The sequence below is a fragment of the Peromyscus leucopus genome, chromosome 16_21 (assembly GCF_004664715.2).
Source record: "Peromyscus leucopus breed LL Stock chromosome 16_21, UCI_PerLeu_2.1, whole genome shotgun sequence".
Classification (NCBI taxonomy): domain Eukaryota; kingdom Metazoa; phylum Chordata; class Mammalia; order Rodentia; family Cricetidae; genus Peromyscus; species Peromyscus leucopus.
Window position 1 is genome coordinate 18,458,140 of NC_051084.1, and position 24,532 is coordinate 18,482,671.

The 24,532-nt window shown below is 44.3% G+C and overlaps 1 protein-coding gene and 1 non-coding gene across 10 annotated transcripts in view; one reads left to right on the forward strand and one right to left on the reverse strand.

Annotated features, from left to right (window-relative positions):
• The window catches only part of Adarb1 (adenosine deaminase RNA specific B1), a 132,874-nt gene that overhangs the window by 101,351 nt on the left and 6,991 nt on the right, over positions 1-24,532 (forward strand). For 7 of the 9 annotated variants that reach the window (XM_028874308.2, XM_028874312.2, XM_028874314.2 and 4 more), the window contains 4 exons: positions 1,057-1,225; positions 2,065-2,243; positions 3,136-3,304; positions 15,431-15,612. In XM_028874308.2, coding sequence (XP_028730141.1) covers positions 1,057-1,225; positions 2,065-2,243; positions 3,136-3,304; positions 15,431-15,612 — 699 coding nt within the window. Of the gene's footprint in view, positions 1-1,056; positions 1,226-2,064; positions 2,244-3,135; positions 3,305-15,430; positions 15,613-16,091; positions 16,812-24,532 lie in introns of those variants that run through there. The other 2 variants (XM_028874316.2, XM_028874307.2) reach the window with 2 other exon arrangements.
• LOC114696537 lies at positions 4,040-4,145 on the reverse strand. The gene has a single exon (XR_003735031.1). It is a non-coding gene; the product is annotated as a small nucleolar RNA U13 (small nucleolar RNA).

Genomic DNA, 24,532 nt, shown 5'->3' on the forward strand with positions numbered 1-24,532 from the left:
CTTAGTTCCTTTTCCTGGTGCTATGATCAAATACCCTGATAAAAGCAACCTAGAGTTATTTCAGCTCATAGTTGGAGAAGTCCATCATGGTGGGGAAGTCACTTGGCAGGAGCTTGAGGCAGCTGATCACACTGCATCTGCAGTCAAGAAATAGAGATGAATCATTTGTTCAGCTCCCCTTTCTCCTTTTTATACAGTCTGGGGCCCCATCTTAGGGAATGGTACTGCCCACGGTGGATGGGTCTTCCCATCTCAATCTAATCAAGAAAATCTCTCATAGGTATGCCCAAAGGCCAACCTTGTTTAGATAAGCCCTTACAGATGTGCCCAGAGACATATTTCCTGGGTGATTTCTAGAATCTGTCAAATTGACAGTTAACACTCACCCTCACAACATGTAGCGTATATCTATTTCAGTCACTGAGTCTGCTCTAAGGCCGTACTCTGGGTTGGTTTGTTGATGCTGTTGGATTTTTTGTTTGTTTTCTATTGTCATTCTAGGGATGTATCTCAAAGCCTCACCCATGCTAGTTGTATATTCTACCACTGAGACATACCCCCCTCCATATTCAGGTCTTTGTAGCCTGTCTGGGTCAGTGATCTATTTCACAGGATTTAATCATGATTTCCCCTTGCTGGAAGGTCACATTATGTGGTTAAGTGTGAAAATTACTAATGAAGATGTGGGAGCTGATTCCATTTTCTTTCTTGGTACTCTTCAGCCTATAAGTCACTCCTCCTAGCCTCTTTAATATTTTACTTTAGGGGCTAATTCCAGGCACTGTGTATAATACTTCTTACCTGTAGTCAAGGGGGATGTTCAAACACTCATGCATGCCAGGGGAAGTGACCACCTGAAGTTTAGGGTGCAGACTACAGGATGAGAAAGGAATGGTACAGAACAAAGCCTCAGTTTTCTCAGGTAGGAATCAGAAGACACGAAGGCATGTGAAAACAGGCTCAAGTGTTCAGCTGACCCTGAGTGGTCCAGTTGCTGAGAGCACGTGTCAAAACAGGCCAGTGTCATTCGTTGCCAGTCACTCTCCTGTCTTTCAGGTACAGACGTCAAAGATGCCAAGGTGATAAGTGTTTCGACAGGGACAAAATGCATCAACGGTGAATATATGAGTGACCGTGGCCTCGCACTAAATGACTGCCATGCAGAGATAATCTCCCGAAGGTCCCTGCTCAGGTTTCTTTATGCACAGCTTGAGCTTTATTTAAAGTAAGTCTAGGAATAAACAAGTGAAGGAGCTATTTTAAAAATACTTTCTGTCAGAAAGCATTGTATAGCCTTTACTTGTTTGTGTAAGCACTGAGGAATCCTCAGGACTATACCCGTGTGAGGAATGTGAAGGCCGAGCATTGCTGTCCTGTGATGTTGTCTGAGCAGGTCCCACTCTCCCATGATGCTCAGTATGAACTAGAGTGAACTAACTCATAAGCACACACACACACACAAACACACACACACACACACACACACATTCACACATGCAAGCATACCTGTATAAAACACATACTGAGAATCATAACATACTCATAAATTTCAAGTCCATATTTAAGATGGTGGTTTTTGGCTCATGCATTGTGAAAATAAACATGCCTTCATACACTGCCTGGTAAAGAAGGTCATTTTCATTTTAGTAACTGGGCATGGTCAGAACTGACCTTGTACTGGACTGCTCTTCTTGACAATGCCATTTCTTCCATGTGGTCTTTTTGCCTTGCAATCTCACCTGAGAAGAAATGGTCACTCACGGTTGATGACACGTTGATCACTAAACGGACCTGGACTCTGGATTACTATAAACATGTATAACAGTGATTCTAGTTCAGGCTAGACATAGTGGTGCACAACTGTAAATCCTAGCAGTGGGGGAGCTGAGGCAGCAGAAGCCGAGGTTTGAGGCCAACCTGGTATACATAGCAAGATACCGTCTCCAGCAAACTCACCTCTTCCCTGACGGAAAGCTCTGGCCTCTGGCGTCCTTCTGGACCGCTGTCGACCTCTGTTGGTTACACACACCTTTAACTGTCACTCTCATAACTTCTCCCTTGCAGTAACAAAGAAGACCAGAAAAAGTCCATCTTTCAGAAGTCAGAACGGGGTGGGTTTCGGCTAAAGGACACTGTACAGTTCCACCTGTACATCAGCACCTCACCCTGTGGAGACGCCAGAATATTCTCCCCTCATGAGCCAGTGCTAGAGGGTATGACGCCAGAATCTCACCAGCTGACAGGTTTTTAAGAAACATAATATAACGTAGTGTTAGAACACATCCACATCAATGTTCTTATTTTTCTTTTCTCTTTGTTTTTTTTAAAATTTCAGCCTTAGGCATGGATTTGATAAGAGCACAGATTCTTTCTTCCAAATTAATCATTTGCTTAGTAAATTTTAATGAAAAATGCTAATTCTAAAAAAAGGTGCTAATTTTGGTTAAGTAAACAATCTCTAAGGGATCCCTGTATTTCCAGTGAGTGCTGACTGATGAGCGTGTGACTGAAGCTTGAGGCTTGTGCTACAGAAGCAGGTGGACAAAGGCAACCGAGGCCCCTAGTATTGCCTGCTTTTATAACAGTCTGGATGTACATTCCTACTCTCATGCCTGAGCACCATGAATTGCAAATGGATTTCCCTTGGTTATAAAAACAGTAATACTCACTGTAAAAAAATTACTACTTTTCAAAAATAATAGAAAATTAAAGTCACTCATATTCATATAACTCACTGCTAATCATTGGGAATATCTTCATATACTCCCATGGACTGATTTCTGTATTTTTCTGTTTTTGAAATGATAAAATACAAAAGTTAATATATAACAAGCATCTAAGTATTACTGAGAATTAGCAAAACTTAGCATTTTTCTCCATTTGTTTCCACTTGTTAATAATAGAAATCATCTCAGCCAAAATGTAAATCACCTTTTTCCATGTTCATAAATTTGGTCTGTATTGTCTTTTCAGTTCAATTTTACGTATTTACTGGAATGCATATTTTGCATGGAATGAATAAATGTTTGTATAAATATCCATAAATTATACTTTAAATTTTAGTACATTAGATGTGCTTTTCAGTAAGTTAGCTGTTTTATTATCTGTGGGTTTTGAACCCTCTCTTTCTTTTAGAACCAGCTGATAGACATCCAAATCGGAAAGCAAGGGGACAGCTACGGACAAAAATAGAGTCTGGTGAAGGGACAATCCCTGTGCGCTCCAACGCCAGCATCCAGACCTGGGACGGGGTGCTGCAGGGGGAGCGGCTGCTCACCATGTCCTGCAGTGACAAGATAGCACGGTAAGGCCGCAGGGGCCTGTCCCCACCCTGCACGCGCGGTTCTTATAAGCCTTTCCTGATTCCCTGTTTCCAAGAGTTCTCTAAAGACTAAGGCTCCTCCCGGGTGCTTCTAGGGTTATCTGAAGGGGACAAGGGAGACCATGACACAGGGCACTCCAGTTTCCCCACACCACTTGCTTCAGAACATTCATCTTGCCTTTTAGTTCGTTTTTTTCCACATAGGTATCAGGGTTAAGCTGATTATGTTGGGCATTCTGAAGGCTATTTTACACAATCTGCTCCCAGAGGAAAACACATAAGCATCTCCTTGTCAGCAAGGAACACAGTGTCCATGGTCATTGTGCCCATCAGTTAGCCCTGTGGTAATTGACCTTTACCAACTAGAGCAATGTGAGCCATCCCAGGCCAAGGCTAGTGTTCCATGAGCACACTGCTCTAGTTACCTGCCGCGTGCCTGGGAAGCAGCTTCTCCCGGGAGCTTAGATCCAGGTCAGATTTTAGAAATCCCTTTCTTCAGATGCCTGTACAAGTTCCAGTGGCTATTCTGTTTTCATGTTTCAGCTAATGTATTTCAGCAGATGATGGAAAGCATTCAAAAGTACAGATGCATATAAAATTAAACCTCTTTCTACAGACACACCCCTGTGGCACCAGGGTAAGCAGTTCTGGACTGGCCCACCAGAAGGTTTGGAATTGACATAGGCACAGTGCATGTGTGTCTTTTTCTCCCCTTCACATCAGATGGGTCATGTGCCCGATCATATGTCCTGACGAGGCTTAGGGAGGCACATCTCACAGTGTGGCATGAAACCTAGTCATCGCTTATGAGCCACTTATCTTTTCAACTGCTGTGAGCTCTTTGTATTGATTTTCTCTAAAATGGGTTTCACAGGGGAGCTGTAAGACTCAGAGCTGGATTAATCATACACATGCCTTAGACCATTCTCCCCAAGCACTGGTGGAGGTTGAGTCACTCATAGCCAAAGGGGGGGAAAAAAAGAAAAGAAAAAATCCAGAGGACCGGGAGTGTTTAAGATTTTGGAGGTTTTGAATTTTGAAATATTTCTGTAGACTCTACCAATTGAGCATACCTAACTGAAAACCCAAAGCCCAGTCTTCAAACTCTGCAAGACTTTAGTGGTAGGCCACCTGTGCCTGCCTGCTATAGCATGTTTACTATTTATTTATTTATTTATTTATTTATTTATTTATTTATTTATTTATTTATTTGGTTTTTTGAGACAGGGTTTCTCTGACATGTTTACTCTTTATGTGTTTTTCCAGTATGCCCTTCAGGTGCTTCTCCCACCCAACCCCAAGCCGTGTGTGTGTGTGTGTGTGTGTGTGTGTGTGTGTGTGTGTGTGTGTGCACGCTTGCACTTTGAGACCTACTCAGTGCTGTATGGGTCAGCAATTTTTGTTTTGTTTTGTATTGTTTTGTTTTTTTGAGACAGGGTTTCTCTGTGTAGCTTTGGTGCCTGTCCTGGATCTCGCTCTGTAGCCCAGGCTGCCTCGAACTCGCAGAGATCCACCTGGTTCTGTCTCCCAGGTTCTGAGATTAAAGGCATGTACCACTACTGCCTGGCAGTTACTATCACTTTTATACCATTTTTGAAATCAGACAATAGGACCCTTCAATCTTATTCTTTTTTTTCCCCCCTAAATTGTTTTGGCTTTCCAGGATTCCTGGAGATGTCATAGGAACTTGCTGAATCCCATTGCTTTTGTATGTTTTGTTTTTATTTTCATGCATGTAAGTTCCTTTGCAACTTTGGTTTGTTGATGACTGCAGACCATGCATGACATTTGGTTTCTCTATGTTCAATTTTTCAATTTTCATTTTTTATATTGATTCATAGTTTTTCTCAATTGTGAGTGGAAAGATATTTGGATGATTTAATTTTCTTGAATTTTGTAAAATTTGTTTTGAGGCTGATGCATGCTCTGCCCTGGAGAATGTTCTAGATGCACTTGGGAAGCATGTGTAGTCTACTGTTCTTACAGTGGAGTGTTCTGTGTTTGTGTTAGATCCAAGAGTCTACAGTGTTCTGGGTCTATTGCTTCCATTTTGCTCTTCCATCTGATATGTGCATAGTTGAGTGGAGTGTTGACATTTCCTAACATTATTGTGTTGCTGTCTATTTCTTCCTTCAGATCTATCTGTCATGGTTTAATTTATATATTCAGAAGTTCTGCGGCTTGCCATCTAATATTCATAGATTGTTGCTGTTGTTGTTGTACATATTTGTGTGTCTATTTAGCAAGTGGGGTGTGTGGAAGCCAGAGGACTGCTTGGCAGAAGGTGGTTTTCTCCTTCCACTATGTGGGTCCCAGGGATCAAACTCAGTTCACTAGTCCCCTTACCACTGAGCCACTTTGCTGGCCCACAGATGTGTTTTCTTGCTGGTAAATTGAGTCCTTTATCATCACATACTATCTTTTGTCTCTTCTGGTTTTTTTAATCTATGCTGTCTAATTATTCCCACTCATTTGGTTTTCTTTTGCATGAAATACCTCTTTTCATCTTTTCACTTTCAGCATACCTGTGTCCTTAGATCTGAAGTAAATTTTCTAATATACAATCCACCCTAATATGTTATTAATCCATTTGTCAATCTTGTCCTTTGGCTGGGAGATTAGTCTGCTAATATTTGAAGTTTTCTTGGTAGGGAAGGCTTACCTTGTTATTGCTGTGTGGCATATAGTTTTATTTCTCCCTGATTTACTCTCTTCCCATCTTCCTTTTGAAATGTCCTCATAGGAGTCTTATTTCTTTTTGTATATTTTCTACAGATCTTCCTTTGTGGCTATAATTCGGTTTTTTAGATTTTTTAAAAAAATTGTGTACATGTATGTGGTCGGGGGCTGTGCAGGTGTGTGTAAAGGCCAGAGGTGTTGAGTACCACTGAAGCTGGAGTTACAGGCAATTGTGAGCCTCCTGATGTGGATGAGGGAACCACACTCAAGTTCTCTTGAAGAACCTCCTCCTAAATGCTGAGTCATCTCTCCATCCTTGCAGTTACAATTCTGATTGCATAAAACATCTTAAAATTATAGCATTCTGTTTTAAACTGATAATGATGTAACTTCAAATACATATATGAAAACTCTTCTTTCTAGCTCCACTCCCTCGTACTTTGTCAATATCATAGATTATGTCTTTGTATATTTTATACCCACTGACATAGATCTATATTCATAATTTATTTAAATTCAGTTAATCAAAACTGTAAGCCAGGTATGGTAGTGCACATTCAATCCCAGCACTCAGAAGGCTGAAGCAGGAGAATCTGTGTTCAAGCCAGCTGAACTATTGAGTCTATTGATTCTATTCTATTGATATCGACTGTTCTGATGCTTCAGGTTGAAGGACTCCAGTCTGTGTTTCTGTTTCTTCTAAGGTCTAGTAGTGATGGACTCTGCCCACTGGTATCAGGGTGATCCCTGAAAAAGTCATAATTTCCCCTTCATTTATGAAGGTACTTCCCACTCCTTTCTGGTTCATAACATTTTTACTGAGAAACTCTAAATGAGCACTAACTTTTCACTGCTGTTTCTTAAGATTGTTTGTCTTGACTTAGTTTGATTGAAATGGACTCACTGTCATTTTCCTTGTATTTATGATCAATTCAGTTCTTTACCCTTGAATCTGTGTGGTCTTTATCTTTCCTTGGGGATTCAGGCAGTGTTTCTTCAAATAAACTCATTGCCTTTCTCTTTCTCTCCCAGAATTCCCAGGACTTTCATGTTGTTCTGCTCACTGGTATTCATAAGTCTCATAGCCTATATTCATTTATACTCTTTGTATTTTTCTACTCTCCTCTACTGATGATGTTGATGGCCTGTCTTTAAGTTTATTGGCTCTTTATCCCATTGATCCCACAGCCATGTTTTTCAGTTCAGTTGTTTCTTCAGGATGTCTCATGAATTGATGTAGTTCCCTCTGTGTTGATAATCTCATTTTATTCATTCAGTCTTTTCATAGTGTGAGTGCCTGTGTTCTCTTTTAGCTTATTAGGCATCCATATGTCAGTTACTTTAAATTATTTGCCAGGACACTCATAGATCTGTATTTCTTTAAGATTGGGTTCTGGAAACTTATTAGTCCTTTAGTCCATGCTTCTGTTTTTATTTTGCTACCTTTTATTTATTTACTTAGCTGGGATTGAGCATTTAAAATAAGAAGCACCTCTCCCAGCCTCTGTATATTGGCTTTGTGCAAGGAAGTTCTTCCTAATAAGTTCTTGCTTTTCTGAATTGTTAGTCCACTTGTGTTGCCAGCAGAATTGGGTCCTAACCAGGTGCTTGTCTGTTTTTAGTAGCTTTTAAACTCTAGTCCTACCCATCACTGCTTTTCTTAGTTAGGGTTTCTATTGCTGTGAGGAAAAACCATGACCATGCAAGTCTTATAAGGAAAACATTTAATTTGGGTGGCTCACTTACAGTTTAAGAGGTTTAGTCCATTGTCGTCATGGCAGGACATAGCAGCATTCAGGCAGACGTGGTGCTGGAGAAGGAGCTGAAAGTTCTACGTGTTGATCCACAGGCAACAAGAAGTGAACTGAGCCGGGCAGTGGTGTCGCATGCCTTTAATCCCAGCACTCGGGAGGCAGAGCCAGGTGGATCTCTGTGAGTTCCAGGTCAGCCTGGTCTACAGAGCGAGATCCAGGAAAGGCGCAAAGCTATACGGAGAAACCCTGTCTCAAAACAAACAAACAAAAAAAAAAAAAAAAGAAGTGAACTGAGTGTCACACTGTGTGTAGCTTAAGCATAAGAGATCTCAACACCCACCCCACAGTGACACACACCAACAAGGCCACGCCTACTCAAGCAAGGCCGCACTTACTTTAACAAGGCCACACCTCCTAATAGTGCCACTCCCTTTTCAAACCATCACATTCTAGTCCCTGGCTCCCAAAGGCATGTAGCCATATAATACAAAAATCCATTCAGTTCAACTTCAAAAGTTCCCATAGTCTATAATAGTCATAAACATATTTTAAAATCTAAAGATCAAAACCAACAAGCAGATAACATACTTCTAACATATAATGGCACAGGAAAATATCAGTGTTCCAAAATGTAGGGAAGGGAGCATAGTGAGGAAATACTGTACCAAAGAAACACTGAAAACCAGCTGAGCAAATTTCAAACTCTGCACCTCCATCTCTGATATCAAAACGCTTTTCAGATCTCCAACTCCTTTCAGTTTTGTTGACTACAACACACTTTTGTCTCTTGGGCTGGTTCCAATCCCTGTTAGCAGCTTTCTTTGACAAGTATCTCATGGCTCTGGCATCTCCAACATCTTGGGGTCTCCAAGGAAATCCAGGGTTTAACTTCACAGCTTCATGTGATGGCCTCTCTAGGCCATCACCCCTGACACATGCCTGGCCTCAGCAGCTTTCCTTACTTGTGGAAGAATATTCCATAACCCCTTTCTTCAATCTTTGAAACTAGAGCCATGTAGCTGAAGTTGCCAAGTTCTGCTGCTTACTGGAACTGAAACATGGACCCCTTGTTCAATTACATCTTCACCAGATTTTTTTTTTCAATGGTTTCCTTCACTGCCTAAGCTTAACTGTTCTGGAACTTGCTCCATAGACCAGGCTGGCCTCAGACTCAGAGATCCACCTGTCTCTGCCTCTGGAGTGCTAGGACTAAAGGCGTGCATCACTAAACCTGGCTCTAAGAGTTTTTTTTTAATTCCTTTTCACAAGTTGGAAACTCAGCTGTGTGGGATCTTACCCTAAGGGCACCACTCCCTTTATTCCATTTCTTAATATGTTCATCTCCTTGAACACATGACTTAGCTCTGTTCCACTTCCTGGTGCTCCTTTTCTCCTCAAGTTGTTGTACGTTTTGTATTTTTCCTTTCTCAGCTTGCTCCTCTTTATTATAGATCTTCATTAGAGTTAACACTAATAACCACAGGACTGAGTCTGTACTAGGCTGTCTTGAAATTTCCTCTGCCAACAGAATTAATCCAGATCTCTTCACTTTAGCCTCAGGCAGACTTTTCAAACAAGAGCAAAATGTAGCCACTCTCTTCACTAAAATATCACAAGAATGATCTCTAGGCAACATACTAAAATTCTCCTCTGAAACCTCTTAAGCCAGGCCCCCACAGTTCAGATCTTCTATGTTCCTACTAGTATGGCCCATCAAGCAGTTCTTAAAGCATTCCACTGCTTTCCTAAACCCAAAGTAACAAAGTCCAAATTCCTCAAACAAAAGCATAGTCAGACCTTTCACAGTGATACCCAACTCCTGGTACCAACTTCTGTCCTAGGTTTTCTATTGCTGTGAAGAGACACCATGACCATGGTAACTCTTATAAAGGAAAACATTTAATTGGGGTGGCTTACATTTTCAGAGAATTAGCCCATTATCATCGTGGTGCAGCATGGTGGCATGCAGGCAGACATGGTGCTGGAGAAGGAGCTGAGAGTTCTACATCTTGACCTGTAGACAACAACAAGTAAACTCTGACATTGGGCGTAGCTTGAGCATTGGAGACCTCAATGCCTACCCCAACAGTGACACACTTACTCCAACAAGGCCACATATCCTAATAGTAATACTCCCTTTGGGGGCCATTTTCTTTCAAACCACCATACTGATTAATCAGCCAGTATGGATACCAGTCCTCCCGGCATACTTCAGATAGGCAAAATGCTGGTTCATGACCTGCCTTGTTTCCATTCCAAGGTATAAGTATTTTCCCAGCGCTCTACACTTTCCTTGTAGGCAGAGGCCACGAACAGGTATGCCACACTTTCTTGTCCCTTCACTACCGTCTCTGCTCAGTTTTATAGTGGTCTGGATTATGTAGATTCTTAGTTAAACACAACTTCTAACTTTCCCACACCACTAAAAATGAAAGCCATATAGTACGAAAAGAGTTCTGAAGAAAGAAAAAGAAGGGTTCTGACTGTCAACCAACATCAAGTTAGAGTCTAGATTGGGAGTGACCTTGATGCTTTGCAGAACAAAGGCACTGGTGTGAAGGGTTTGTTGAGTGAGGGGAATCCACCACTGTGGAGATCTGGATGCATAGGTGCTGGGCAGAGGCCACTAGCACTATAACATTCCAGAAGAGGTGGAGAACTGACCTCTGGCATAGGCTGAGGATAGGGAGGAGGCACTAGAGGTCACCTTAGTGTCCGGCTAGCCCAACAGTGAGGGCAGCCCCAGAAGGGTTGCCCTTAGAACAATGAGAGGCCCTGTGAAGAGCCCTGAGCATCTTCCTGGGACTGCTGTCTTTGGCCTCTGCTGCCTGAGGATGCAAGAAAAGGCAGATCTAAGTACGGAGAGGAGGCTTTTTTGGCACATTCACTTGCTCAGAACAGGTGGTAGGTAAGCAAGGGCTGCTTTATGGATGGGGAAGGGGGCTTCTGCAGAAGCTCCTGGAAGAGCCACACTCTGAACAAAGTTGTTTTGAAGGGCGCAGGTGGCTTTCTCTGAAGGTTAATTGTAACATGGGAGCAGAGAAGAAGGGGACCCACTGAGCAAACTGCTGTCCTGAACAGGCTGTTTGTCTGAGCAAGGGCTGTGGAAGGAGGCTATGGTTGGATCGATATAGTGCTCTTGTGTGTCTTCTGGTCCCTGTCCTTGGTGTGCTCAGGCTGTGCAGTAGATTCAGGTGGGAGAGATCAGGTGACAGCACTCTTTAGCCCATTCTCAAAGAATAACCTAAAGAAAACAAAAACAAGCCACAGACCAGACCAAGAAGCGGGAGTACTTATTGTCTTTTGGTGACAAATGGGTCCTCTTCCAGAGGCCTGCGCAGGGAGACTCCTCATCTAGTGCTCTGACCCAGGTGGACGTGGAAACTGGGCAGGCATTTGTAGGTGTGTGGTTAGAGTGTGCATGAAGATAACTTGGTGAATGCTTTGCCATGTGGAATCTTGTTATATCTGGGATGTCCTTGCATGGTGGTCTGTGGTCCAAGAAAGTGGGCATGGCTATTCTCTGTAAGACTGATTGTCTTTGTAGAGCTGGCTGAGGAGCTGTTTTCTGCCCAGTGCCTTGGAGCTCTAGAAGCTCCTGGGATCCCCAAGGAAGTGTGTGCTTAGAATTAATGAGTCCTAACAGATGCTGGTTTCTGCAAGATCACAGCATTACTGCCCAGGGGACTGAGTTCTGCTTAAGTCGTCTAAATCAGCAGGCTTCTCATCTGCATCAGAAAGGAGCCCTTGGGCTTCCAGAGCTGAATCATTTCAGATGTTCTGTAAGGATGGGGAAAGCTGTTTTAATTTCCTTTTTAGAGGATAGAAAGAATACATCCTAGGAATGACTAGTTGTCCATTCAGCATGTTGACCTTCTTTGTGGGGGCTGGGGGAGGTCACAGAGACTAGAAGTATAAGTTAAGTGAAGGGCTGGTGAGGGAGCTCAGTGGATGGTACACGTGTGTCCCAGTCCTCTAGACTGCAGCAGGAAGCCAGGAGCCTCAGGGGCTCCAGGGGTGCTGGTAAGAGAGATCTGGCCTGTTTGACATGTGCTCTTTTCTGGGAACCTGTTTGGGTGTTCCTGGGAGGGAGTAGACAAGACCAATCAATGTCTTCCCAGGACTGTGCCAGCTGCTGCAGGGAGAGACTGAGGCCCAAACCTCTTGTTCCTTCCAGAGAGGGTACAATCTCGAGGCAAAGGTGGCATCACTTGACCCTGGCCTAGCTGTGGTGTTAGATAGAAGTCAGAGACTAGATCTATTCTTTTTGTTTTTTGAATTTATTATTTATTTATTTATTTATCCTGCCTCCCGATCTCACCTCAAAATCAAACAAAATAAAAATTAAGAGAAAATGAGGGGGAAAAAGAGAAAACAAAAAAGGAAGAAGGAGAAAATCTTGTCATGGAAGTTATGGTGAGTCACGCAGTAAACCCTTTTATCCATATATTTTACATGTAGGTATTTATCAAAAAGAATAGTCGGTCCATTTCAAAGGTCTGTGGTCTCTGCTGCACCATCGATGCTGGGCCCTCACTGGGACTCTTTCTAGACATCCCATTGTCCCTGTGTCATGGAGACTCTGCAGCCCTTGGTCCACAGAACTGCGCCCCCCACTCCGTGCTCCAGCAGATCACAGATGGGGTGGATGCTGGGGTGGGCCAACACATAACCCTGATTCTGGGCCTGAGTAGTTGCAGGGTTGGCCAGCCGGTTCTCCCCTGTCTTTGCCACCAGGGTGGGCTCTCCAGCATTGCCCTGGCTAGTTCACCCTTTGCAGCGATGAGCGAGGGGCGGGGCCAGTTCTCTGGCTTTCGCATCCTCAGGGGCAGTTCTCCTACTCTACACCTTCAGGGCCAGCTCTGCTGTGTTGCCAGGCAAGGTGTAGGGGCCGCTTACCAGCTGCAGCCCTTATGACCTCAGGGCCAGCTCTCCCACCTGCCTCGGGCATCGATGGATGGGCGGGGAGGGCATCTCCCCCCTATGTGCTGCCACTAGACAGATAAGTAGTGAGGACAGCTCTCCCATGCTCACAACCTGGGCCTGGCTTACCCACACCTCTCCTATCTTTAAAGCTGTGACAGGAAGAGAGAGATAAAGGTAATGCTAGGTGTGGCCTTGAGTGAAGAAAAAAAAAAAGGAGGACGTGACTGCTCCTAGGTATGGTGGAGGTTTATTGTAGATATGAGGGAGAGCACAGCCAGAAGCATCTGGAAGGGTCCAGACTGAACATAGCCAGCCGACTGACTGGAGCCGCCTTGAGGAGAGGGGTGAGGGAAGAGTAGAAAGGGAGAGGGGAACGAGGAACAGCGGCCAAGAGGGCAAGAGGCCAAAGAAGAAGGCCAAAAATGGACCATGTAACCAAAATGGCTGGGCGATATAGGAAAGAGAAGATGGGCAGCCCAGCCCAGTCTGTGGGCTGGAGAAATTTAAGGTAGTGGGCAAGGTATGTTAGCCAGGGACTCTATATAACAAGTAGGGACTGAGGGATGCTGGGAGAACCTGGCAGCCGGTGTCTGCTTTGATATGTTAGTAGGCATCTCAGCCCTTTGAGATGGCAGGGTTGGAGACCCAGGTTGGAGAGCTAACAGCCCTGAGCAGCTGGAGGCAGGTGGCTAAAGCTTGCCGTGAGAGCGGGTCTACACAAGCGAGGCTCAGCCCCTGCTTGTGTGGAGCCCTCCACACAGCTGACTGGCTGTGACCACAGAGCACCCATCTGCCTTCTACTCCCTTACAGGTCAGAGGCCGAAGTACAGCAGGTGTCACCTGGGTATGCGGTGCCCATCCAGTGACAGTAGGTCTAGGGTACGTTCAGGGTTGGGCCGTAGCCCTCTTACAGCCAGGAGTTCTCCTCTTCCCACATCTGCTGAGGTTTGTAGCATCTGGCCCATTTCCCTGACGCGCGGCCACTCACTTGGACTCTTTCTTTTGGCACATGTGCCTCAGGAGCCTTCTCTCCGTGAGTCCCTTCTCCGTACTGATAACTTTCCTTTCTAAAATGCAGTGCTAGTCAGTCTGTCTCTGTAGACACCTGTGTCAAATGGGATTCAGTTACTTCCATGCCTCCAGTCCTCCAGAACCTGCTTAAGGTCTCACCCTTTCCCTTAGTGGCGCCTGGCCCCTCAGATCAACCCCACCCTCTGGCCTGGCGTGTCCCTCCATGGTTACCTCCACCTGTCCTAAATCCCTTGTCCCAGAGGCTGGAGTATGCCATCCTCCTGCATCCCCTCTCTTTGGGGCTGAGCTTCAGGATCAGCTCCAGGAGCCTTCCTTCAGTTGGTACCTCCTCTTAAGTGGGCAGCCTCTCTTACTCCTTTTCTCAGAGAAGCCTGTACTTGGCCTCACATTGGTTGTACCTCAGTTCATGGGCCTTCATTTATTGTTTGCCTTTTTGCTGCTGCATGGTTCGGCACCTAGGCTGTGTCTTCTCCTGTCTTCTCCCATCTGCCTAGTGCCAGCCACATGTGACACACACAAAAGTTGCTTGGTATGCAGTGGCTTCCAGGTTGCTCAGCTGTTCTTGTCTGTGGGGTGAAGAGAACAGGCACATAGTAAGCCAGTGGTGTGTCAGAGTGTTGCTGCTGCAGACGTCAATCAGTGGTGTGCTAACTGCCAGCTCATTGTACTGTCTCTGTCTCCAGTGCATGCACCACAATTGTCACACCTCCACTCCCACCCTGGGGCACCATCCTCTGAGGAGCTGGCTCTGGGGAGCTCCACATGAGACTGTAGCCCTGGCTCAGGGCACCTTGTTTTCTGATTGAACAGCCATTTTATTAGAAGAAGGAAAAGTATATGTATTTGCCCTTGTGAAATTTCCCTCAGGTTTTTCACAAGAAACATGTGGCTTCTTAATACCTTCTAAGAGATAACCTCCAGAAAGTATATTGTAATAGGAAAACATAATAGCTATGCTAGTTCGTTTTTCTCAACTTGAAACAAACCTAGACATAGCTGTAAAGAGGGAATCTTAATTGAGAAAATGCCACCATAAAATTGACCTGTAGGCAACTCATAGGACATTGTTTTGATTAATGATTGATGTGGGAGGGCCCAGCCTAAAGGGGATGGTGTCACCCCTGGGCAGGTGGTCCTAGATGGTGTAAGAAAGCAGGCTGAGCAGAGTGCAGTGGTGCACACCTTTGATCCCAGCACTCAGGAGGCAGAGGTAGGTGATCTCTGTGAGGTCGAGGCCAGGCTGGTCTACAGAGCGAGTTCTAGGACAGCAGGGCTGTTACACAGATGAACCATGTTTCAAAAAACAAAAAAGAAAGAAGCAGGCTGAGCAGGCTCTGGGGAGCAAGCCAGTAAGCAGCATTTCTCCATGACTAATGCTTCAGTTCCTGCCTCCAGGTTCCTGCCTTGAGTTCCTGTCCTGACTTACCTCAGTGATGGAGTGTGACTGACCTGAGAGTTTTGAAATGAAATAAACCTTTTTCTCCCTGAGGTGCTTTTAGTTGTGGTGTTTTATCATAGTAATAGAAACCCTAAAACTATGACCCAAAGTTATTTCACTGTGTAAGATAATCTTTATTTGAGCTGCTGAGTCAGTGATTTTCACTGCCACGGTTTTCACCTTTTACAATCCCAACAGCATTAGCCATGTATCTCTCTGCTATGTCTATATGTGGTGCCATACCTGTGTCTACTGAGATGTGCTTCCTTCTCCTTGCAGCTGGAACGTGGTGGGCATCCAGGGGTCCCTGCTCAGCATTTTCGTAGAGCCCATCTACTTCTCCAGCATCATCTTGGGCAGCCTATACCATGGGGACCACCTCTCCAGGGCCATGTACCAGCGGATCTCCAACATAGAGGACCTGCCACCACTCTACACCCTCAACAAGCCCCTGCTCAGCGGCAAGTACCCTTGCATCACCTCCTCCCTCAGTGCCCTGAGCTCACGGTGTCTGGGTCCTACACATCACCCCACCTGGAGCCAGCATATGGCTGCCAGGAAGCAGCAAAGCCATTAAAAGGGGTACAAGACCTTGTCTCTGAGCCTCTTGACCTGGTCTCCAGGGCCTTTTAAGGCAAGAACCTTGGTATTCACTATAGAAGTTGCAGGAGCCTGACACCTCTGTGCTTTCTCACGTACTTCGTATTCATTCCTGCCCCAGTGGCAAAGACTTAGGCAGTCTTCCCAAGACCAACCAGGGTGGGCCTTGGCAACCTTCCATCCTCACCCAGATGCTGTCCAAGTGCTGCTGACACCCTCCCACCCAGCTCCCTCTGAACTGTGGTAGGTGTGGCAGCTATGCTGACCACACACGCCTCTCCTTCACTGGTGCCTTCCCCTGCCCTTTACACCTTTATTACTGGTTTCTTTTCTTTTTTAGAGTGTCAGTGGCTAACAGTAGAGTGAACAGGAGCTTTTGAATTCAAAGGTCCTAACTTCTAAGCCCACCCTTATTTAAAAGGACACAGTTAAGGTATTTTTACTCTTTTAAAAAAAATAACATTTTACTTACTTCTGTAAGCTCAAAACTAAAACCATATCCTAAACTTTATTTAAAAAAATGCTTCTTTTTGGGGTGCATGTGTTCTCTGCCTCAGTGCCTGGCTGCTAGCATGTCTTTAACTGCAAGAAAGCAGTGTGGACTTTTATTTGATAGCATGTCTGTCAGAGCATATGAAGTAAGCCAAGAGGGAAAAGATGACAGTTACCTGGCATCAAATATTGCAGCTCCCTAGCCATTTTTTCCTTATTCTTTTTTTTAACTCATGAAACCTGAAGTTAAGTTGAACTTGGAATAGTAAGACCCTTTTAGTATTGTTAGTGCATGAATTTCTCAGGAGTCAGGAAATTTTCAGTGTGATACATTTGGAGGAAGGTTACTTTCTTAGCTGATGCTATAACAAGGTATCTGAGCAAAGATGGTTGATAAAGAGATACTTGTTTAGCTCACAGTTTTGGAGACTGAAAGGCCAAGATCAGGGGGCCTCTTTTGTTCAGTGTCTAGCTCGCATGGGACAGGAAGGCATCACAACAGAGAGAGTATGCATGCAGAGCCCATGGTGGGGCTGGAGAGATGGCTCAGCAGTAAGAACACTCAGTTCAGTTCCCAGCACCCACATGGTAACTCACTGCCTCCCATAACTCCAGCTCCAGTAGGCCTGAGGCCTCTTCTGTCCTCCACAGGCACACACACAACCACAGCACAGTCTCCTCTCTCCTCCCTCTCTCCTCCCCCCCACCTCCCTCCCTCTCTCTCTCTCTCTCTCTCTCTCTCTCTCTCTCTCTCTCTCTCTCACACACACACACACACACACACACACACACACAAATTTGAAAGAGGGACAGAGAACAAAGAAATGAACCCATGACAAGAAAGCAAGGAAAGGGTCAGGATCCCTGTTTATACAAACTTGCTCTCCAGGAACTGACCAGGGTCCTTCCTGTGAGAACATTAATCCCTTATGAGGGGGTGTGCCCAGTGGCCTAACCTCTGGCCTCAGCGCACTAAATACAAGCTTCTGTACAAGTACAAGAGAATACAGTCCAACCAGGTCCAAAAGGTGGTGAGTGCTCATCCCTAGTTGCCACTGCCTTGTATTCATTCATAGAATGTGAATGTGAGATACAGGGCGCACAGATGCCCCAAAATAGCTGAATAGACTTTCTAAGCAACATTCCATCAAACTGAAATCTGAAATGGACCTCATTTATAAAAGTCAGATGTGCTTTATGTATATGAAATTCTTATATATATATATATATATATATATATATATATATATATATGACAAATATCTGCCGGATAGAATATAAAGTTATTATTGTAGTCCACATTTTTGAGAGTACAGAATATGTAAAAGAAAATGTTGTTTACCTCCTCTCCATATCGTCTCTACTCTCCAAGGCCTCTCCTAACCCTTCATTTTTGGAGTCCCTGCCCCTGGCCTCCCTACCTTCCCAGAGACCACACCTGCAATTCAGCTGAGCGAGGCTGACTCTGCAGGTAGCAAAAGGGAGCCTGAGTCACAACCCTCCGTTGACTTTGCCTTCTTGGTAGCCTATGTGCCTCAGCTTCTTCTTTTGCCCAGTAATTGGGATGGACCAGGTACCTTTTCTGGTCCTTCTGGATGAGAAGTACAAGGGTGCTGCCCAGTCTCGGGAAGCAGAGTGTGACTCACGGCTGAGCCACAGGACAGCAGCAGAGTCATTGCAAGGTGGGAGCCGCTTGAGATGTTTCACTTTGGAAACAGTGCAGCGTGCCGCTTCTGCTTTGCTTTGGTAAGGACACCTTCAGATTAGGGAGCCTGAAGTAAGGTGACCCAGGACCCGAGGAGGAGAGGCTCCCACAGTCCATAGCAAAGTCAGATCCCTGAAGAGTTAAAGATGGAAACAGATACCCCAGTGGGTGTCACCAGAAACAAAAGCAATCAGAGAACTTGATAGTGTCTTGAATTTGTGAGGTCACGCTCTTAGGAAATCCCCATCATAGCAGAGCCTTTGCAGTTCTCTGGGGTGTTATCTTACATCTAACAAGTGACTTGAACAAAGGGACAGTTGGGACATCACTTGATTTCTGTCAGTCCCTTTCTGAGCTGAGCAGATGTGGTGTAAAGTACATGTGTTTGTTATAGTTGGTGTTGCGTTTGGAGACCTTGCCTCCGCCAGTTTCATCTGCGAGAATGAAGGCCATTGTACCAGTGAATTGTCATGTCTTTACGGAGGGAGAGAAGTCAATACACACACAACACAGGATGATTAAACTCACCAAGACAAGGTGACCTAAAAATTCACAAATCAAGTTAAAAAAAAGTCTGGCACCAGGCAGCTTCTTTTTTGGTTTTATTTTGCTTGTTTTTAATGCTGTCACATTTGAAATAAGAATTAAGTTTTATTTCTCCATGAAAGTGTATCACTGAGAACTCCCTGGTGCACTGTGGGCATTTTTTTTGGCATGAAGCCATACACACTATTAGTGATGGTTTGTATTGCAGGCATGTGCTGCCACACTCAGCTTTTCACGTGAATTCTGGGGATCTGAACTCAGGTCCTTATCCTCACTTTACCTGCTGAGCCATCCCCAGGCTCCTTTCTCAGTGATTGGACACAGAAGCCGCTCTGGCTTCCTCAGCAGCTCTTTCCTGTTATCTGCATGTCCAGCACTTGCATGTTTCAGGGCAGCCTGGAGTCAGCTCCTGTCCAATAGGCTCCCTGACTTTGATCCTTCGTTGACCAAGACCATTGTTCAAGGCTCATGGAGACACGAGAGGGAAGTCCAGCGGCAATAACTGTCCCCACGTGAGGGCTCTGGGGCTGGGTGACAGGCTGCTAGGATGGTGTGGGGTAGACTGGGCTCCCTCAATGCTAGTTTTCAGGGCAGTATTGCCACAAGAATGAACGAACAAGGGGGCTAGGCAGGTGATTTCGAGGAGTGGAGTCTGTATGTGAGGAGCTCGGGGAGGTGGTAGGACTGCCACGCCGTGGGTTGATGTACTCCTCCCTGCAGGAGAGCAGTGGCTGTTCATTCTAGTGGACTCACAAGCAGCAACCAAGCCACTTTCTGTAAAGAAAGTAAGAGTGGCAGTCCACAGCTGCACTGCTTCCAGCTTAAGGAATTGGTTGTTGGTGGACACAGCGATAGAGCATCCTAGCAGCCTGTCACCCAGCCCCAGAGCCCTCACGTAGGGACAGTTATTACTGCAGGACTTCCCTCTTGTGTCTCCATGAGCCTTGGACAATGGTCTTGGCCAGTGGAGGATCAAAGTCAGGGAGCCTATTGGATGGGAGCTGACACCAGGCTGCCCTGAAACATGCAGAGGCTCCCTCCTTCCCGTGACTAGTGGCTCTCTGGGCCATCATGGGCAGGTACCATGTACATAGCTTCTCTTCAAGTTCCTGCCTTGGGCTAAGGAAGGAGCTCAGCGATAGAGCATTTGTCTTCCACACAAAGTCCCTTGTTTCAGTTCCCCTGGAAGGAAGGGGAGGGATATTCATTTATTTACAGAATAAAGACTAGGGCTGTCTTAGTTAGGGTTTCTATTGCTGTGAGGAGACACCATGACCATGATAACTCTTATAAAGGAAAACATTTAGTTAAGTGGCTTACAGTTTCAGAGGTTTTGTGCATTATCATCATAGTGCGACATGGTGGTGTGCAGGCAGACATGGTGCTGGAGAAGGAGCTGAGTGACCTACATCTTGACTTGCAGGCAACAGGAAGTGGTCTGAGATACTGGGTGTGGTTTGGACACATATGAGACCTTAAAACTCACCTCCACAGTAATACACTTCCTCCACCACCACCGTACCCACTTCAACAAAGCCACACCTCCTAATAGTGCTACTCCCTTCGGGGGCCATTTTTCTTTCAAACCACTATAAGTGCATTTCCCTTAATCTACTAATAAGGACTAATAATAATTTCTAAAACATGAACCCATAGAAATCGTTAATGTCTGTATTGGTCATTATGTGTAGAATTCATTTCCTATCACCCTATTTTGTGAAGAACCTATTAGAATGTGCCTTTGACGTGAAAATAAGAAAAACTGTCAATGCCAGCTCTCCTGATTTTTAAGTTGAATCTGTTATTAGGCCAATTCACAGTTTCTCTGCAGTTTTGTGTTAAAAGTTCTTATTTAGCACACTTAATTTACAACAACTGGGGACTCTCATTACCAGCCAAGTCATTCCTGTTTTTATTGGTTTCTGCACGGTGGCCTATGATCAACTCATTACCCTAGTTCTCACTTTGCAGCCCCAGAGAGGTAAGTTGCTCATGGGTGTCCGTCCTCATGATGTGTCAGCCCTGGGGACTTGAAATGTACTTGTGTGACCATTTTGAGCCTTCTGCTCAGATAAAGCATGTGGTTAGATTGGAACCTTGGGCTAGCTATTTTCTTTTTGCCTTATTTGCTCTGTTTTTGTTCAAGATGGCAATTTACTTAGGTTAAAATATAGGGGGGGGGGATCTTGCACTTTCAGAGTTCTACTTCTTAGTTAATTGACCATTTAACTTTAATGTAGAATGTTTCAGCTCTAGTGCATAGGATTCACTCAGCACTGGCCCTTCACTGTGGCTTTGTCACATAGAACAGTGCAGCAGAAAAGGAAGAATCCTTATGGTCAGAAATTCCCACAAATTGCAGCTAAGTGGACATTCATTATCCTCCCTTCAGAAAAGGGACTGTCGTGATACTTTCCGTTCAGCGCTTGGCTAGCTCAGCAGCAAACCCAGGAAGAAGCAGTTGCAGATCCCAAGATGAATCAGAAGCAAGGATCCACAGAGACACTGAAGAGGGTGCTGTTCTCAGAGGAAGCGATGTGACTCAATAAATAGCCCAAGATGCTGAGTTGTCTACAAGGCTGCAGCCTTGAACAAGTTCGTTTTCCTTCACACATGTCAGGAAGCTGTCTTAGCTGTTACGGTGCGGTAGGCTCAGCACGCACCCTTCCTGGCAAGAACCCTGCCAGCACCTCGTTCACTCACAGCAGTGCTGACGGCTGGCTGTGGGGTAGCACTGAGCCCGCTGTACATGGTAGCATCTGTGATGCTTTCCCTCTGAGCAGTGTCCATTCTTGTGATGTCTAACCACCCTTTTTTGTGGGTGGTCAAGTATGGGACCAAACTCCATGTTCTGAAAAGTTGTAGAGAGCAGTAAGGGTACCTCTCCTTTGCTTTTCTATCTCACCCTTACTTTGTTGACATGTCTGACTATGTTAAGCTCATCCTGACCTAGAACTCTTGATCCTCCTGCCTCATTGGGATACATTACCATATTGAGCTGCAAGGCTGCTGTAGTTTTCTTTTTTCTTTGTTTTGAGACAGGGTTTCTTTGTGTAACAGCGCTGGCTGTCCTGGATCTCACTCTGTTGACCAGGCTGACTTTAAACTCACAAAGATCCGCCTGCCTCTGCCTCCCAAGTGCTGGGATTAAAGGTGTGCTCCACCACTGTCCAGCCATAGTTTTCTTTTAATACCTTTCTCAGTCATAAAATGAGTTAAGATGCAGCTCTCTCCCAATTTTTTTCTAGAAGAGTTTGTTTAGAGTTCATACTAATGTTTCCTTAAATGTTTGGTTGAATTCAAAGTAAAGCCATTTTGTGGAGGTTTCTTTATGAGGAAATTACAAAATAATTTATTTTTATTTTATATGCATTGGTGTTTTCCCTGCATGTATATCTGTGTGAGGGTGTTGGATCCCCTGGACTGAAGTTACAGAAAGTTGTGAACTGCCATGTAGGTGCTGGGAATTGAACCCAGATCCTTTGGAAGAGCAGCCAGTACTCCCAACCACTGAGCCATCTCTCCAGCCACAGAAAATTACAAGTTAAATGTCTGTTACTTCTTCACTCTTTGTCTTTGAGTAAGCTTGGTGGTTTATATCTTCCAGAAATTTGTGCATTTCATCTGATTTGTGAATTGTGAGTATAAATGTATCCCTGGTATTCTTATCATTTTAATCTCTGTGGCGTCTCTAGTGGCATTGTATCCCATCCTTGTGTTGGTGATTGTACTGGCTAGTTTTTTGTCAACTTGACACAAGCTAGAGTTATCAGGGAGGAGGGATCCTCAATTAAGAAAATACTTTCATAAAATAGGGTTGTAGGCAAGCCTGTAAGGCATTTTCTTAATTCCTGATTAATGGGGGAGGGTCCAGCCCATGGTTGGTGGTGCCATCCCTAGGCTGCTGGTCCTGGGTTCTATCAGAAAGCAGACTGAACAAGCTATGATGAACAAGCCAGTCAGCAGCATTCCTCCATGGCCTCTGCATCAGCTCCTGCCTCCAGGTTCCTGCCCTGCTTGAGTTCCTGTCCTGACTTCCTTCAGTGATGAACAGTGATGTGGAAGAGTGAGCCAGATAAAGCCTTGCCTCCCCGACTTGCTTTGGTCATGGTGTTCCATCACAGAAGTAGAAACTCTGAGACAGTGGTTTGCATTGGCTTTTTCCAGTCAGCCTAACTAACAGTATCAATTCTTCTGATCATCTCTAAAAAACAACTTCTGCTTTCATTGATTTTCCCCTATTATTTTCTGTTTTGTATTTTAATTACTTCTGTTTCTTCATTGTTTTCATTTTTCTGTGCACACAGTGTGTTACTTGCTCTTTCTCTAGTTCTTCAAGATGCTAGCAGAGATTGTTCTTTTACTGCTTTTATAGCATTTATAAATATCATTATGTTGTGTTTTCATTTTCACTTATTTCAAAACTCCTTGTCTATAGGTTATTTACAAGTGTGCTGTTTACTTTCAGAATGTTAGAGGGGTTTGCAAAAATGTTTGTGTTACCAATTTCAAGTGGACCTCCATTTTATAATCTAGGTCCTTTTAAATTTCTTAAGACTTCTTTTGCAGTACAGCAATGTTCTTTCTATATTGGGCTGGTGAGATGGCCCAGTGGTTAAAGACACTTGCTGTCCATCCTGATAACCTGTGTTGGGTCCCCTGGGTACACATGGTAGAAGGAGAGGGACCGTTTGCCACAGGCTACCCTCCGACCACCACAGTCTGTTCTGTTCTGCACATGTGTGTACAAAATAAATATGTATACTGTTTTTTCAGACAAGGTTTCTCTGGCTATCCTGGAGCTTGGCTCTGTAGACCAGGCTGGCCTTGAACTCAGAGATCAGAATGCCTCTGCTTCCTGAGTGCAGGGATTAAATGTAACACTGCCACCCTACATAAGTATATTTTAAAAATCCGTCTTTATAAATGTTCTGTGAGAACCAGAAAAGAATGCATATCCGTTGTTTTTAGGTAGAATAATCTATAAATGTCAACTTGACCGAGCTGACTGACTTGGTCATATCTTTCATGTCCTTACTGATCCACTTCGCTGTTCATGAGAGGATATTGACTCTCTCTTCACTAGAATTGTAGATTGTCTGTTTCTCCTAATTTAAGTGTTTACTTCATATATTTTTCAGCTCTGTGATAAATGAATAGAAGTTTAGGATTGTTGACTTCTTTTAATAAGTCAATCTCCTTTATCATTGTAAGATAACATTTATTCTCTGGAAATGTCCTTTGTTCTGTAATTTGCTTTGTGACCTCAGCTTTCCTCTGATTGGTGATAGTATGTATATCTTTTTTGTTTGGTTGGTTTTGGTTTTGGTTTTGGTTTTTTGAGACAGGGTTTCTCTATGTAGTTTGGTGCCTGTCCTGGATCTCGCTCTGTAGACCAGACTGACCTCGAACTCACAGAGATCCGCCTGGCTCTGCCTCCCGAGTGCTGGGATCAAAGGCATGCTCCACCACCACCCGGCTTAGTATGTATATCTTTTAAATATCTTTTTATTTTAAACACAATAATCCCTTCCTTTTAGCTGAGGTCTTTAAACCATTTACTTTTATTACGATTATTATTAACTGTCATTTTTGCTATTTTCTATTTAATCCTAATGTTCATGGTTGCCCCTTTCCATTTTTCTTACCATAATATTGATTGTGTTTGATGATTATATTTTAGCTCCCTTTTACTTTTTTAGCTGTTACTTTTTGTTTTGTAGATTTAATAATTTTAAAGGGTTTATAATGTACAGCCTTAATGTGTCACAGTCTGCCTTCAAGTGATACTATCCCACTTCACACACAGTGACATCCCCCTGACTCTGACAACAGACGCTCCCATTTCTCCTCCCCCAGCCTTTGTGGTATTATCACAATTTAATTTTTTGTGTGCTAAAAATCCCGCATTATTACTTTGATTTCAAATTTCTATTATCTTTTAAAGGTATTGAAATGAAGGACTCCCTCCCTCCCCCCTACCTCTCTCCCTGTTTTCCTTTGTGTGGGTCTGGATTCCCATTTGCTATCATCTTCCC